Source organism: Cibotium barometz, chromosome 40 (genome assembly GCF_041138505.1).
Source record: "Cibotium barometz isolate CiBa-2024 chromosome 40, ASM4113850v1, whole genome shotgun sequence".
In the NCBI taxonomy this organism is placed as follows: Eukaryota; Viridiplantae; Streptophyta; class Polypodiopsida; order Cyatheales; family Cibotiaceae; genus Cibotium; species Cibotium barometz.
The window spans coordinates 20564500-20580442 of NC_141085.1; the positions used below are offsets into that span (position 1 = coordinate 20564500).

The window sequence follows — 15943 nt, forward strand, 5'->3', positions numbered from 1 at the left end:
TACCTGTTACATATGAATTACCTCTTGATTCCCTGCTTTCTCAAGAACAGTATAGTCTCCCCCACCATCCAATCTTAGGCATTTGATCTGTATACCTTTTCTCTTCTTAACCAAGGCTTTAAATCTTTGAAAGTGAGCAAAAAAATCACTTTTTTCCTTCATGATGTAAACCTAGACTTTATTAGTGTGATAATCAATAATGAATGTAGTGCCATCGTTGTATATTCACATGACCAATGCACTTGTGCCATATGCCAATATCATAAATCTTAAACTTTGGAAAACTTGCGATAATATTTTGGGCTTATAGACTTCAACTACTATGTGTATTCACATGACCAATGCACTTGTACCATATGCCAATATTTGCAATGACACCTGTCCCATACATAAATATTTTTTCTTCCCAAGTCCCAAAGATAATGTCACTTTCCAATTCTATTCAGGAGTTTGATGCTAGCCATTATCATAGAGACCATGCCATGTGAGAAAGAGTGCTATGAGGACATGTTTGCAAACTTTGGTAAGATGGTGTAGGCTATCATCCAATAGTAGAGTATTTGATTCATTAAAGGCTATCATCCAAAAGCAGAGTGTTTGATTCATTAAAGGTGGGAAATTTTTGCTAAAAAAATTTCTAAAATTTTAAAGACAATAGGCTTCTCCCCTAGGCATTGTGACATCAGTTGTATCACACCACTCTTGGCCTATAAACCTTAAATGACACACTCAAAATCCTTGAAACAAAGCTGGAAGCAATGCATCATGTTCACATATTTGGAACAACTCCATATGATGACATAAAAGTGGCGTTGCAAACCCATAAGAGAAATGTCTTGGCATCCTTGTAAAATAATGTGGGTGACATTGCTATCCTCGTTAACATGCTAGAAGTTCTACTTCCCCAAATTGGTGATGAATTGATATTCGAAGGTCTCCATCAATAGGCTATTCATATCGAGTACCAAGGCCCATAGATCTTCTTGCTTCGAAGTTGACAATGTCAGGTTGAGGTAGAGGTAGCAACAACGATGGTCATTCACAACTTGAGAGCATAATCGGATTCTCACTTGGCCACATGACAATGCACTTCACTTCATCCTTCATACACAACATTTTTAATCTTGTAGGGGCCTTGAGATTTGCGCTTTGATCATATTTTAAAACTGCTCCTATTCCAACATATGTACATCCATAATGCTAGTGGATTCTCATCACTGTAACACTCTAGCAAGATAGACACACCTTCATAAATGATTACATAAAAGTAAATGAAGGAAAAAAATGTTTAAGAATATACCAAACAACAAAAAGACCTATGGTTATCATAGATGATATTGAACACATTTTCCTTTCAAAAAGAATTGCAACAGTGAAAGTACAATGGGGAAAGGAGGGGGTGTATCCATCTTACAATCAGCCAACTTCTAGATTATTTCTTAGAAGAAGAAAAGAAAACATTTAAGAATACCAAACAACAAAAAGACCTATGGTCATTAAATATGATGTAGAACACATTTTCCATTAAAAAATAAGTACAATAGTGAAAGGAGGGGGTGTATTCCTCTTACAAGTAGCCAACTTCAACCACATTCAGCCATTACACCAAAGCCCAATTAAAAGCTCCTTTTCATTGCTTTATAGTACTGACCAATAGGTATTATGTGAGTCAACCAATGATTTCTACCTCGGAACGCATTAGCTAACTAGTAATACTACACTAACAACAAGCATTCAAAAGTAAGCAAGTGTTATTATGTCACTTCATGCATTAGCACCAAAAAAGCACTAGTTCATAGAAAGTTTCTTTTCACTACTTTTTAATAAGTATTGTGTCAGTCAGCTAGTGTGCTTTCTATCTCTAAAACCATTGGCCAACTAGTAATACTGCATTCATGGCACGCCTTGTGCATTCTCATGCAGACTCCTTGAGAAGAGGGGGGTTTGTTTGGTGGGTAAAGGAATCATTTCGTGTAGTTTAGCGTAGAAGGTGAGAAAGGATGTGATATGAGTGGGCAAGAATATGATGAAAATAACTAAACCATTGAGTAACTTATTGTATGAGGATAAGTGGCTAAAAATGTCTAATCTCACCATGGGCCTTTGGGGGTTGGACATGTCTAGAATTTGAAGGCTATGGTACCTTTCCAAGGGGGGTTATCTATCAAAAGAGGGATATAGAATTTATTATCCTTCAAAAGAAAGGCACAATTGAAAAAAAATTATAAAATAAGTTTTCCCCTCTCCAATCTCTTCACAAAAAAATGAAGGTTCAATATGAGACCTTCAACTTAAAGCTTGGGACCTTTCCTTTCAAATCATGGTGTTGGCTAGTGTCACAGAAAGTGGGATGTTTTAGAAGAGAAAATGAAGAAATGGAGAGAGTGAAGAGCTCTTGTAAATGGGATGCACCTGTTTGATATATTGAGGGAAGGGGAATCATTTGTGAAGGAAGGACAAGATTTGTTGTTCTGAGGGAAACTTTGGGGTGGGGGGAATTATGATTTATTATTAAGACAACGAGTAACCTCACCCATCTTCGTCGGCTAGGAGCCTACTTCTTCTCGAACCTCCTCTTCGAACCTCTGCAGATGGAGACAGGAACTCAGATCGAGACGGGAACTCAGATCGAGACGGGAACTCAGATCGAGATGGACCTCCAAAGTGTTGCCACATAGGAGAGGGGGCGTGGTGTGGACAAGATTTGTTGTTCAACATTGGGGTGGAGGGAAATATGATTTATTATTAAGATGAGGACTTGTCTTCGACGGCTAGGAGCCTACTTCTTCTTGAACTTCCTGTTCGAACCTCCGAACTGCGTCTCGAGCCTCCAAAGTGTTGCGAGCCTCCAAAGTGTTGCCGCACAGGAGGATGCGTGGTGTGAAACTCTTCCTTTATATAATATAAGAAGATAAAGATAAAATTTGGCAGAAAATGTGATGACAAAAGGATTATACTAAGGTGTAAGTGATAACAAAAGGATTATACTAAGGTGTACGTGCCGCGCGTGCAGGCGTGCCAGCGAGGAAGGGCCCAGATGATGACATTAAATCGTAGACGCTTATTAATAGTGCATGCAGCGCCTCAGGCTGCTCGTGCCTGCCTGCGCTTCTTCTTTCTTTCTTTCTTTCTTTCTTTCTTTCTTTTTTTTTTTTTTTGGGGGGTAAGGCTTTGCAGCCATGCCTATACGCAATGTTGCTGTTGGGCGCTATGAGGAAGCTGCGCATCCAGAAGCGCTCAAGTGCGCCCTTGCTGAATTCATATCCACGGCGATCTTCGTGTTTGCTGGGGAAGGCTCTGTTATCGCATATGGTAACATATATATATATACTGATCTCTACTAGTTCGGATCAATCATCATCATATCCCTGCTGATCGTTTTTCTGTGGTTTTTCATCTTGCTCAGCAAGCCTTACCAGTAGTGCAGATCTCACGCCCTCCGGGCTCCTGGCCGTTGCCCTTTGCCACGGCTTCGCTCTCTTCGTGGCTGTTTCCATCGCAGCCAACATCTCCGGCGGCCATGTCAACCCCGCAGTCACCTTTGGCCTCTTCGTTGGAGGCCGCATTACTCTTCTCAAGGGCATCCTTTACTGGATTGCACAATTGGCCGGAGCTGCAGTGGCATGCTTGCTCTTAAGCCTAGTGACCAATGGTGATGTAAGTACATTTCTCCCTCCCTCTCTTGTGATTCATTAACTACACAATGGGTAACCCCTAGATATAATATAGTGTTCCTGTTCGGAGGGAGGGTAGATCTAGTCCATCAGCTCAACAAGCGCGCCATTCTCCGTGTAGCTCCCAGGCATCGAACCCGGGTTCCCATCGTGGAACCCAACTGTTCAACCAACTCAACCCCTAGATATAATTAGTTTTCTAAACTAATAAGGGGGTGGGGGCAATAGCCTAGTGGTTAAGGGGGTGGGGACAATAGCCCGGTGGTTTAAGGCGATACCAGGGTTCGATTGTGGGGCCATCCCTCTCCTTACCCACAAATGGTTGGCAGTATGTGTGCATTTGTCTTTCAGGGAAAAAAAAGAGACTAGTGAAGTATATGTTATCTATGATAACTCAATAGCATGAGCATTCTATAGATCTATTTCTTTTCTATAATGGCATTAACAAGAAAGGAGGTAATGGGTAATGTCTAAGGTGACAAGGTGGGTAATGTCTAAGTTGTGTTTATTAGTGATATGTAAATGATTTTAGGAGTTCATTACCTCGCTTTGGATCACTTTTATGATTATTTAGGAGGCTTGAAATGGAGGTATAACATTGACTCAAAGAATACTCTAATCCTAAAAACACTACAAAAAGGGATTATCTAGGTCTAATGTGCATTTAATTCACATTAGAACTAGATAATCATTAGTTATTTTATGCTCTCTCTCTCTCATACGTACACACACATTGTCCTTTCCAATGTAATTACTTTGTTTTGTTTTTAGAGCTGGGGTCAACTAGGTACAGATGTGCCCCGTTAAACTTGAAGGGCTAAGCGCTTTTGTCACTAGTTTCGACAGATATATATCCGCTTATTTTCACTTATTTAAAACAATTACTTTAAGTTAGCGTGTTTCTAGAACTTTCCCAACGCTTATACCTAAGTAAGTACTCTAGGTTAGCCTTTTTCGAGCATTTTCACACTGCGACTTTGGTGGTGCTCCTACGCATACTGGTTGGAGCTTCTATCGTGAGAATTCATGAAACATTGTTTGTCTGGGTTGCTAGGGTGATGGCAAGGGGTTAGAAATGGTAATGTAATAGAAATGGAAATGGGGTTGCTAGGGAGGGGTTAGCAATGGTAATGTAATAGAAATGGAAATGTGATTGAAAAACAGTGAAATGATCCAAAATTACACGTGTGTGGGGTATGTGCACACGCAGACCACGTCGGCGCATGCGTTGGCAAGCGGGGAGACGGTATATGGGGCGGTGGTGTTGGAGATAGTGATCACGTTTGGGTTGGTGTACACGGTGTATGCGACGGCGGCGGACCCGAGGGCGGAGGGCAACGTGGGCAGCCTGGCGCCGCTAGCCATCGGGCTGATCGTGGCGGCAAACATCTTGTTCGCGGGGGCCTTCGACGGGGGGTCCATGAACCCTGCCCGCTCCTTTGGCCCGGCCCTCGTCGCCTGGGACTGGACCAACCACTGGGTCTACTGGGTGGGCCCCCTCCTCGGCGCCGCCCTTGCCGGCATCGTCCACGAAGTCCTCATCATGGAGCTCACCAGCCCATCTCTGACTACTACTAACCACCTCTTAACTCCGGATTATATTAGCAAATTAAGCTTGTTTTCATGCATTACCCCTCTCTCTCTTTCTCTCTCTCTCTCTCTCTCTCTCTCCCTTTCCTTCCTTCCTTTTCTCCCTAGGCTTTGCCTCCTTTGAACCACCAATGTTCCCCTTATATATCATGCATTACTCTAAAGCAAGCATGGGCCATGATTCTCTCTAGTGTGCCTTTGTAAAAAACGGAAAAAAAAGAAAAGAAGAGAGATTGTGCATTATAACTCTCTCATTTTGCATATGATTCAGTGATGTTTATAACCCTAAGGCAAGCTCGGGACAGGATTCTCTATAATGTGTTTTTATTTTGAAAAAAAAAGAAAGGGAAAACAACAATGAGAAGAAGAGATATGAAGCAATAACTCTCCATTTTGCATACGATTGATATGAAGCAATAACTCTCCATTTTGCATACGATTTAGTGATGATTTCCTAATTATGGTGTGCACACTTTAAGTTCGTTGATGACCTTGTCTTTATGAAAAAGTAAAATTTATTAATGCTCATAGGTTTAGTTGCATTGAGTGATCACAATCTATTTATCAAAATAATAATCTAAATCATCTAACTTTACTCAATAAAATATAGGTGTTTATGTCTCATACATGTAGCGAAATTGGTACAACATTCTACACCACTAAATAAAAATATTATTACACGCTCAAGTATTAAAAATTTAATAATAGGTTTTGTTGGATACGAATACTCCACGCTCATAGTGGTGTATTTTCTAAGCACAAGCTACTAGCTCATATTTGTATGGCACTTATTATGAAGAGTAGCCATGGTTGAGAAGCTTGGGCATGTTAGTATCCCAAATGGTTTAGACACATTTGGATTAGATTTGGCACACTACCAAATAGGTTATATGTTACATTGGATAGTTATCTCAAAAAAAGGCCCACACATGTAGTAGGTAGACTTTACTCTTAGACACCTTGTCTTGACATTATAAGGCCTGAACAGGATCCAAGATGAGCTTGGATGGCTGTGGGAGATGGGACAAATCCAAAGCACTATCTAGCTTATCTTTATGGGTTGATGAATCTACATCATGGATGGTGGCATCGACTATGATCGTGGACCTACGCGATCATGTCATGGCCTTCCCATGTATACATGCCCATATAGATACATGGCGAGTCCCTTTCTCCACACAGTTCATCACTCATCATTTGTGAGTTTACTCCCTAGCTTCTATAAAATACAACCTCCATCTTAGCTATTCCAGGTCAACCATTGAAGTTCCCTATAAGTGTGGGGCTTTGCCATCTATTGTATAACTTCAATAATACATTGTTCTTCTTTATCTTTGTTATTGTGCAATTTAAGTTTTAATGTTTTGTGCTATGAAAGATTCTACTTCTTGTGAGTGTTCTCTTCTTACAGGATTTTCCCACCAACCATGTAAACTTGGCCAAAACCATTTTATGCTACTTGGTCAAATTTTGGCCTATAAAACTTTGCCATAGAATTCATGAGAATGAGAGATTCCATAGATGCAATAAATGCAATCAACTAAGCCCATGGAAAAATGGTTTAGCTTCAATCATTCATCACTTAGTGTGTAGCTAAGTTGTAGAAAGCTTCAATCATTTGGTATTTTTGTTCCCTTCTTTGGATGGGCCTAAAGAAGGTACCAATTTTGAGTTTCTAGTATTAAAAAAGTAATGTTAAACATATAATGCATGAAGCCCATCTAACACCTAGCACCATTTTTCCTTTATTCATCTTGTGTTGGGCTAATACTAAGCTTAACTAGAATACACGAGAAGAAGGTGGGATATGCTTCTTCTTAATTCAGGCAAATGGTAGTGCATATATGAATAAGGCACGTGGATATCCTAATTTTGATAGCATACTAACACTATGTAGCATGGACTTCACAAGTGTTAGGCAAACTACCTTGCCTTGAGTTAAAGTTACAAAATTTATAATTTTGATTAAATATTTTTTTGAGATTGCATTGGCAAAACTTTGTGAATACTCCCAACGCAATGTTACTCCCAAAAAATGGTCGTACAGTCTAACCATATAACGATAAAGATTGTTGTTAATAACTAAAAAATACATAAAAAGAAGTATGAATTAATATATTATCAACTAACATTCATTAGTATAAACACTTAAAAGATCCTTAACATCTAACATTAGGGAAATTTTGGACTCAAGTTGGGTCCTTTAAGGATTACTACACATTCTCTCTTTGCAAAAATGGGCGCATGGTGAAATTTTTACAAATCAACTCAAAAGTGAGCGGAGTTTGGACATTTGGAATCTACTCTTCAAGACACTTCCAATGATATATAGCATGATGGGCAATTTTACATATTCAAGAAGTCTCCAAATTTGGCAATGACGTTACGTGCCATGTCATCACCAAATCTGAAGACTTCTTGAATATGAAAAATTACCCTTCATGCTATATATCATTGGAACGGTCTTGAAGAGTAGATTCCAAATGTCCAAACTTCGCTCACTTCTGAGTTGATTTGTAAAAATTTCACCATGAGCCCATTTTTGCAAAGAGAGAATGTGTAGCAATCCTTAAAGGACCCAATTTGAGTCTAAATTTTTCCTAATGTGCTTAAATAAGGGCAAAGAATCTAACATTTACGAATTTCTAATTTTGCCTTAGTAGATGCTCGGCCTAGCTCCCCAAGGCTCAACTAGCAATAGGGACAAAACCTAAGTAATATAAGAAATTTGCCCATTAAGTTCTTTTTTTAAAATCTTAATACTTTTATAATTTTTATGAATTCAATTTCTCTTTAGTGTGCAATTTGTTGCCAAAACCATACAAGCAAAAAGTGTTCGTCATTGGCGAAGGCCTAGAGAGCAATAATATTTTGCTCCATAAAACAACGCGTTGTTGGTACGAAGGATACCCAATAAGAGTAAAGGCTCCTCCCCACCGCATGCTAAGGTAACCATTATCCTTACTACTAGCCCTACCAGCCACTCCTTAATCAGCACAAGATCTAGTGCATGTCTTACTAAAACCCCTTATTGAGAGGTATGTATATCTTACCACAGTTTCCCATATCCACCTATGGTATTATCACCTCAAATAGTTCCTCCAAGGACCACACCATTATAACAGTACTTAGTGACTCTACCTATAGAGATAGAGAAACCCAAGAGCATGAGAGCTTATAAACAGCAAGACCTATATGAGTAGCAATATAATCTCTATGGGTATCCATATAAATACCAAGACCAATACGAGCACCTATGAGTGACATATACAAGTAGTAATAGCATCCCTAAAGCAAGCTCCAACCATAGACTATGCCTCTCTGTTTGAATCCATGGTGCAATAAAGAACAAGAGACCTTAACATTATGGTACATATGCAACCAATGTAATGGTTTTATGGAAAGACCCACACCGTATATTGTGAAATGTCCTCTCAAATACCTATAATCAAATCTCTCATGTGCTCGAGGAATTTGGAGTCACTGTGCTTCAAATCCCCCAAGTGCTCTAAGCACTAGAATCCCAATGTCATTCCTTATGGAGGTATACCGTGTAGATTTGACCATGATTACAAGGATTATCCCAATAGAGTAATAACCATCCCATTGCCAGAAGCATGAGTAACCACATCGATGAGCCTTAACTTATTGAATGCACAAGGAGTATTCATACACATCCCCCTTAATGCCACTATAATGCTCCAAACCAAGATGAGGGCAGTAGCCAAGGGAACATCCAAGGCTTCCAATAAGCAGAAAGCTCAAGCTTCAACCTCAAAATATGCATCTAAAGAGCTTGAGGTGCAAGCCCCAAAGTCTACATTAGCTACTAAACATGATAATAGATCGAAATTCCAAAAGAAGAAAACCTCGATGAGAGTACGTGGAAACATCACACATGATCAATTATGAATGACAACGATATTATGACTATTAAAAGTAGTTAAATGATAGCTCCAAAGAGCTGCATCCCTTGTGAAAACAACAAGCAATCTCCCACTCAGATCAGCTCTTTCCAAAGAGAAGAAACCCATTGACTACGTAAACCTTTCCAAGAAACCCAAAGAGCGCCCCTATGTCGAAAAAGAAGCTCATGAAACAAGAGATTATGAGGGAGGTGTTCACTAAACTAGAGCTTATCCTTGAGAAAATCCCAGACCTTATCTAGAGCCATAGAACCTATGAGGGAGCCTCAAAGTGTGCTAAAGGCCCCATAAAAAGAGCTAATTTTAGATCTCTACCTCTAGAACTAATTCACCTAGACCCTACATTGTTGGATACAATAAAGGAGGATAGAATGACTCACTCTAGGCCGTGAAAGGACTAATTTTAGACCTCTACCTCTAGAACTAACTCACGTAGACCCTACATTGTTGGATACAATGACTCACTGGGAGGTGAAAGTTGGACTTCTATGGATCATCATAATATTTTCTCTAAGGTGTTTAAAGTGACGAATCTATTTTGACCATGTTAAAGGCAGATTTAGTGCTAGGTTGAAGCTAACCTCCAAGTGAGTGTGATTGATGCAAGACATAGCCTACCTAGGTTGAAGCTAACCTCCAAGTGAGTGTGATTGATGCAAGACATAGCCTACCTAGGTTGAAGCTAACCTCCAAGTGAGTGTGTGACTGATGCAAGACATAGCCTACCTAATAACCTTCTTGTTCTTGGAAGTTTGAGTCCCGATAAGTTCTCTTTTTTGGAAGGAAATTCTCAACTTCGAGATTTATTAGACTGGATGAATGGGAATCTAAGAGTCCAAATAATTGAACTTGAAAGAGGAGGACTATAAGCCATTCCACATTGAGCTCTCTCCTTCCATACCCAAAACAAGGAACAACCAAAGGCTCCCATGAACAAGATGGGCCACCACTTTGAACAACCAAAAGTTCCCATGAATAGGATGGGACACTACTTTGAAAGTGAGGAAATGAAGTCGTGTTACCATTTTTTTATAAAGGATTTTGGATGGTGGTGTTAGTGTTAGCATAATCACCAAGGATTGTTGAGGCCTTCGTGGTCAAGCTCGCACCCCCGAATAAAAACAGAGCTAAACCATTGGTCATCCTTTAAGATACGAAGATTAATACCTTTGGGCTGAGCTTCCACCACTCTCATTCATGGTTATGCATTTTTAGAGAAGAGGGTAATAAAGTATGATCCTCACATAGAAGACCAAAGATGGTTTCACGAATAGGAAGCCAGTCACATTTACATATGCAAAGGTAAAAAAATCCTTGAGAATTGATTTGAAAATAGGGAAGACTCATCCCATGGGTTGAGTCATTCTCGCGACACAACTATCCGAACTTCTTCGATCAACATCAATAAATGTTACTATAAGTTATTGGATAGTGAAGATGAGAACCAGGATTATCAGCCTCTTCTAGAGTCTAACAACTCTGAGGATTAGATTTTCATGTCTTAGAAATCATGGACACTATTTCATATAATCTTGGAACAAGGTTTGCAAGACTAGATGGGATGGAGGTTACCTCCCTCTTCTTGTTTACTTGTTTAGTGTAGCATCCCTTTTGGGAGGGAATAATGACTTTGAGCCGGGAGTAGCTAGTGATGATTCAATTAGAAAGTACACCTCCTTTATGGAAGAAGAAAATTTCAAATTTCCCATTGTCAAGAAGGAGAAGACCACATAGAAAGCCTAAGAAGTGCATTCTCGCTGTGGAAATGGATCTTCATTGGCTTCACCATGTTGAGGCCTTGGATTCACATTTTATTGTATTAAGACCTACACATGAGATGATACCTACACCAAATAGTGGGAAGCTGACCTAAATAGATCACCTTTCAAGCCAAGACAATGGCCAATAAAGTTGACAAGGAGCCCACAAGCTTCAAGCAAGCTAAGCTTCATCAAGAGTTGCCAAATGCAAGCTTAACAAAGTCAAGGCTAAGACAAACAAAGAAGCTAAACTCAAAGAGCCCACCTAGCCAATATCTGAGATAAGTGCCGAAGTTCTCAAAGTCCTACAAGATGCAATCTCAACAAAGTCAAGGCTAAGGTAGAGAAGGACACTAAACTTAAAGATCTTGTGTCAAAGAACCATTCTAGACTAGCCTATACGATATCTAATATGGCATACACTGAATGTAGGTTGTTTGGAATAGAATTTCATCCAAAATGGTGGAGTCTTATAGCACTCCACTAATTGGAAATTTAGCACTATTGAATAAAAGGTAAAATGATATATAGTTATATGTCAGATAGGTATGAGTCAGCATTGAAAATAGACATAATGATTATAGGGCCAGCATACTTTACAAGGTGAGTGAGAATGTCACATCTATAGGATTTACAGTCAACGACTCATTTGTAAGTAAACTATGGAAAAAGAAGTTTGGTCTTAGGATTGTGAATATTGGGAAGTAAGCTACTGATAAAGAGTTTGCTCAGACTTAGATTCGTGATGATTATTTATCCTTCCTTTAAACACTACAAGAGGGTTTACTAGATGTTCCTTTGAAGAGTTACCATTTCCTTCTTTGTAGAAGGTTCATTTGATTAGTGACTTTATTAAGAATTAACAAAGAATAGGACTAAGTTTACTAGATTAGCCATTTATCTATAAAGATTATGTGACCAGTAAATTAACCTGATTCTAGGCTATAATTAAAGACTTAGTTACTCACATGAATTGGAAATGTGTTAGCTTTGATGAAAGCAAAGCTGCAAACACTCAGTCACTCAATGTCCACAAATCAAAGAGAACACAAGGGCCCGAGAGAGAGTGTAGAAGGCTAGTTCACTAGGGCCAAGAGCTCAAGGTGAATGAAGTACAAAATGAATAGCAACCCTAAACTATGAATAAGGTTACTTGTATACTAACTCACCTTAAGGTGTCCATTTAAACCTAGATGGCCACGTGGAAAAACCCAGTGGGACAAAAGTGCCCATGGCATCAATGTATGACCTTATGGTGTATTGGTACCAGTGTAGTGCTATCAAAAGTGCCCATGACAATAGTGTATGACCTTATGGTGTATTGATACCAATGTAGTGCTACCAAATATCTAAAAAATCCTCTTGTAGTACAAATGTGAGATTTACAGAGATTACATATTAGTCTCTAAAAGGAAGAGGCTCAAAGCTTTGCGGAAGATATCAAAATTTTTCATGTGATTAGGCTTTAGTAAAACGATATGCCACATTATCATGTGTGCTCTAATAGATCAAATTGATCTCTTCTACATGGAGTCTCTCTTTGACATAGTGGTAATGTACTTGAATGTGTTTAGTCCCGACATAAAAGGCTGGATTCTTTCATTGCACTCTGACTGCTATCAGTGAGAATAGGAGTAACATTGAATGTTGCTCTGTATTCAACTTCACAAGACGATGTTGCCATAGTTGGTTATTTCTTGCTTAGCCAAGATATGCATTACCAAGAAAGAAATAGTTTCTAGATGTGGACTGTCATGTGTCATAGTCACTTGCCCAATCAAAATCACCCCCTTTGGCATAGAACTACCCAAGACCTTGAGTGCCTTGCAAGTGTCTGAAGATGCATTTAACTGCTTGCCAATGCTTAGTGCCTAGGTAATGCATGAACTTGAAAAGTTATGACACACTATACTCGATGTCATTCGTGAGTTACACAAATAGATTAGGCATCCAATAGCTTGATCATAAGTGGTTATGTCAAATGGTTCACGGGCGTCCTACTTGTTGCAGACTAAGTTTTACACCAAGTTCCATTGGTGTAGAAATTTCTTTGTAACTTTCCATCTTGAATCTCTTGAGTAGTGCATTTATGTACTTAGACTGCTTAATGACTATACCATCATCTTGTTGTATAAACTGCATATCTAAATAGTACTACAAAAGACCAAGATTTGACATCTCAAAATTTACCGGCAAGGTTAGCCTTGAAAGTTATAATGAAATCCTCATTGAGCAAAAGTTTCATCATAATCAATCCCTTTCTGTTGGGAATAATGTTTTGTAACAAGTTTATCCTCTAATCTGTTACTAGATCCATATGCCTTTCTCTTGATTTTAAAAACCAGCTTAGTACTAATAGCTTTCTTGCCATGTGGTAGATCCAATAAATCTTAAGTACAATTTTTTGGATGGAATAAATTTTATCCTACATGGATTTCACCCAATTTGGATCTTCTTGAGCCTCTTCAAAAGTACTAACAAATACAAACTCAACAATATCTGCTAAAAAAGTGGTTTAAGAACTGGTTTTACTCTGCAAAGGAACATACAATTTGCTATCTTGTAAGGTGTTTTTAACCCATCTAAGCATAACCCTAGATTCAGTCATTGCTGATCTTTTAGCATTCATTGCATCATCCAGTTGATCTAAAGTTGATCTTTTAGCATTCATTGCATCATCCAGTTGATCTAAAGTTGATGTATCAAATCCTTGAGCATTCCCCCTTTAATAAATAAGGATCAGTAGGCATAGTGTGCTAAGAATAAACAGATACTGGGACAAGTAATAACCCATCAAACATGTCTGAAGAATTGAAATAGGAATTCTTATTGAATTCCATCATTGCAGAGACAAAATCCTCTTCAAAAATGACATCCCTAGTGACAATAATCTTCTTAGTGAGAGGATTGTAGAGAGGATAACCTTTTCTTTCAGCACTATAACCAATAAAAATGCATTTCACTACCTTTTCATCAAGCTTATTTCTATTTTATACTAGCACATGTGCATATGCCAAACACAAGTGTTCAACCCTAGGTTTTTTATTAAACCAAGCTTCATAAGGAGTGATAGTTTTTAAAGCTTTAGTGAGGCACCTGTTCAGTACATAGGTAGCACAAAGAACTTCTTCCATCCAAAACTTATGTGGAAGTTGGTGACCTTTAACCATGTATCTAACCATTTACATGAGAGTCTTGTTTCATATCTTAGTAGCTCTGGTGTATAAGGATTTGTATACTGATGCTTAATGCCTTTTTGTGGCAAAAAATATTTGAATGCATTAGACATGTATTTCCCCTCTTGATGGAACGGAGAGTTTGAATCTTTAAGTGAGTTTTAATTTAAACCATTGCAAAAAAGTGTTAAAAATGATAAAACATCTTTAGTTTTTCTTTCATAGGGTAAGACCAACCAAAATTGCTATAATCATCAATGAATGTAACAAAGTATAAGTTTCTTCCTAAATAAGTAGTCCGCATTCGACCACATACATCACTATATATGAGCTACAACAATAGGCTACAACTTGTGATCAGCTCTATTTGTTATATTTTTTGGGAAATGTTACCGAGGAATTTTGCAAAGTTTGCATCCTTCATAAACATATCTTGGTGGTGGATCAAGATGAGGAAGATCCTCTAACATCCCATGGTGTTGCAAATATTCAAACTACCAATAAAAGTGTGGCCGAACCTTGCATGCCACAACTGGGCATCTTTCATTACATTAGAAGTGTCTGCATACAAGGGTCTGCATACAAGAAACATCACACTTGTCGATACATGTCCAATGTGTATAAACCACTCGTGGTTAAAGATCCATTAAGATCATTATATTTTTCCTATTCTCTATCATGGTTAAAGATCCAGTAACAATAATCTGTTTTTCCTATTCTCTATGAACAATGTATTTATCATCTATAAATGCAACATTAAGACCCTACTTTGCTAGAGTGGGCATAAAAAGTAGATTCTTTTGAATTCTTGAAACAAAAAGTATATTTTGAAGACAAAGATTCTCACGACTCATAGTAGTGAGAACTATATCACCAAAACCTTTAGAGGCATTGTTAGATATCCGTGACGCCACTACGGGCGTTACCATGAGAGGGGACGGCCTCTGGCTCACCACCCAGCCATAGAGGAAGAATGAGGATTGCCCCTCATCCCCCAGGCTATATAGTGTGTGGCCTGCCGTCCACACTAGCCTGGCCGCCCATGACTCCGCATGGGCGTCCTCTCCCACTGAACCCCGGACATGGCCATCCGGTCTGCCGTCGGTCACAGGCATTACAGCCTACGTGACATTACCCCCCCCTTAAGAAGAGTTTTCGTCCTCGAAAACAAACTGGGGAAACCTTTTGGAAATCGCACTACGGCGTTCCCAGGTTGCTACCTCCTCATCCCTATCTGTCCATTTAACAAGTACCTCCTGGTACACTTTATGTCGGGTTTGTGTATCACGATACTGTAGAATCTTTTCAGGTTCATGTGGTATCTTTGGTGGCTCTATCAAGTCCATCAAAATCTCTGGAGAAACTGCGTTCTCTAACCCGTGAACTGATTTCTTCAGTTTACTGACATGGAAGACAGGTTGGACTTGAGAACTCTCCGGTAACTCAAGTTTATATGCTACGTCCCCAATCTTCTTAAGGATTTTAAAAGGACCACAATATCTCGGAGAAAGTTTATCACACTTTCCCGTTTTCATGGTTTTTGACTGCGCAGGAACCTTGAGGAATACAAAGTCACCTTCTGCAAAGGTCACCTTTCTTCGTCCTTTATCCGCATAAGTTTTAGCGCGATCCTGAGCGCTACGAATGCTCTCACGTGCGGCTCTGAGCATATCATTCATATCTTCAAGGAAATCCTTGACAGATTGAATCTTCTCCTTTTCTAGGCCTACAGCCATCGGAGATCTCGGCTGGAATCCATCCATGGGCGGCCAGCAGGCGGCGGCGGCGACCAGCCAGCCAGGCTAGCCATGGGCGGC

At 39.2% G+C, this 15943-nt stretch overlaps 1 protein-coding gene across 1 annotated transcript; it reads left to right on the forward strand.

The window, feature by feature from the left end:
* The first annotated feature begins 3174 nt into the window (after nucleotides 1-3174).
* LOC147615293 (putative aquaporin TIP1-1) lies at nucleotides 3175-5581 on the forward strand. The gene is made up of 4 exons (XM_086778978.1): nucleotides 3175-3312; nucleotides 3407-3657; nucleotides 4885-5291; nucleotides 5536-5581. The coding sequence occupies exons 1-4, from the start codon at nucleotides 3180-3182 to the stop codon at nucleotides 5579-5581; spliced, it is 837 nt and encodes a 278-aa protein (XP_086635104.1). The 5' UTR covers nucleotides 3175-3179.
* The last annotated feature ends 10362 nt before the right edge of the window (nucleotides 5582-15943 follow it).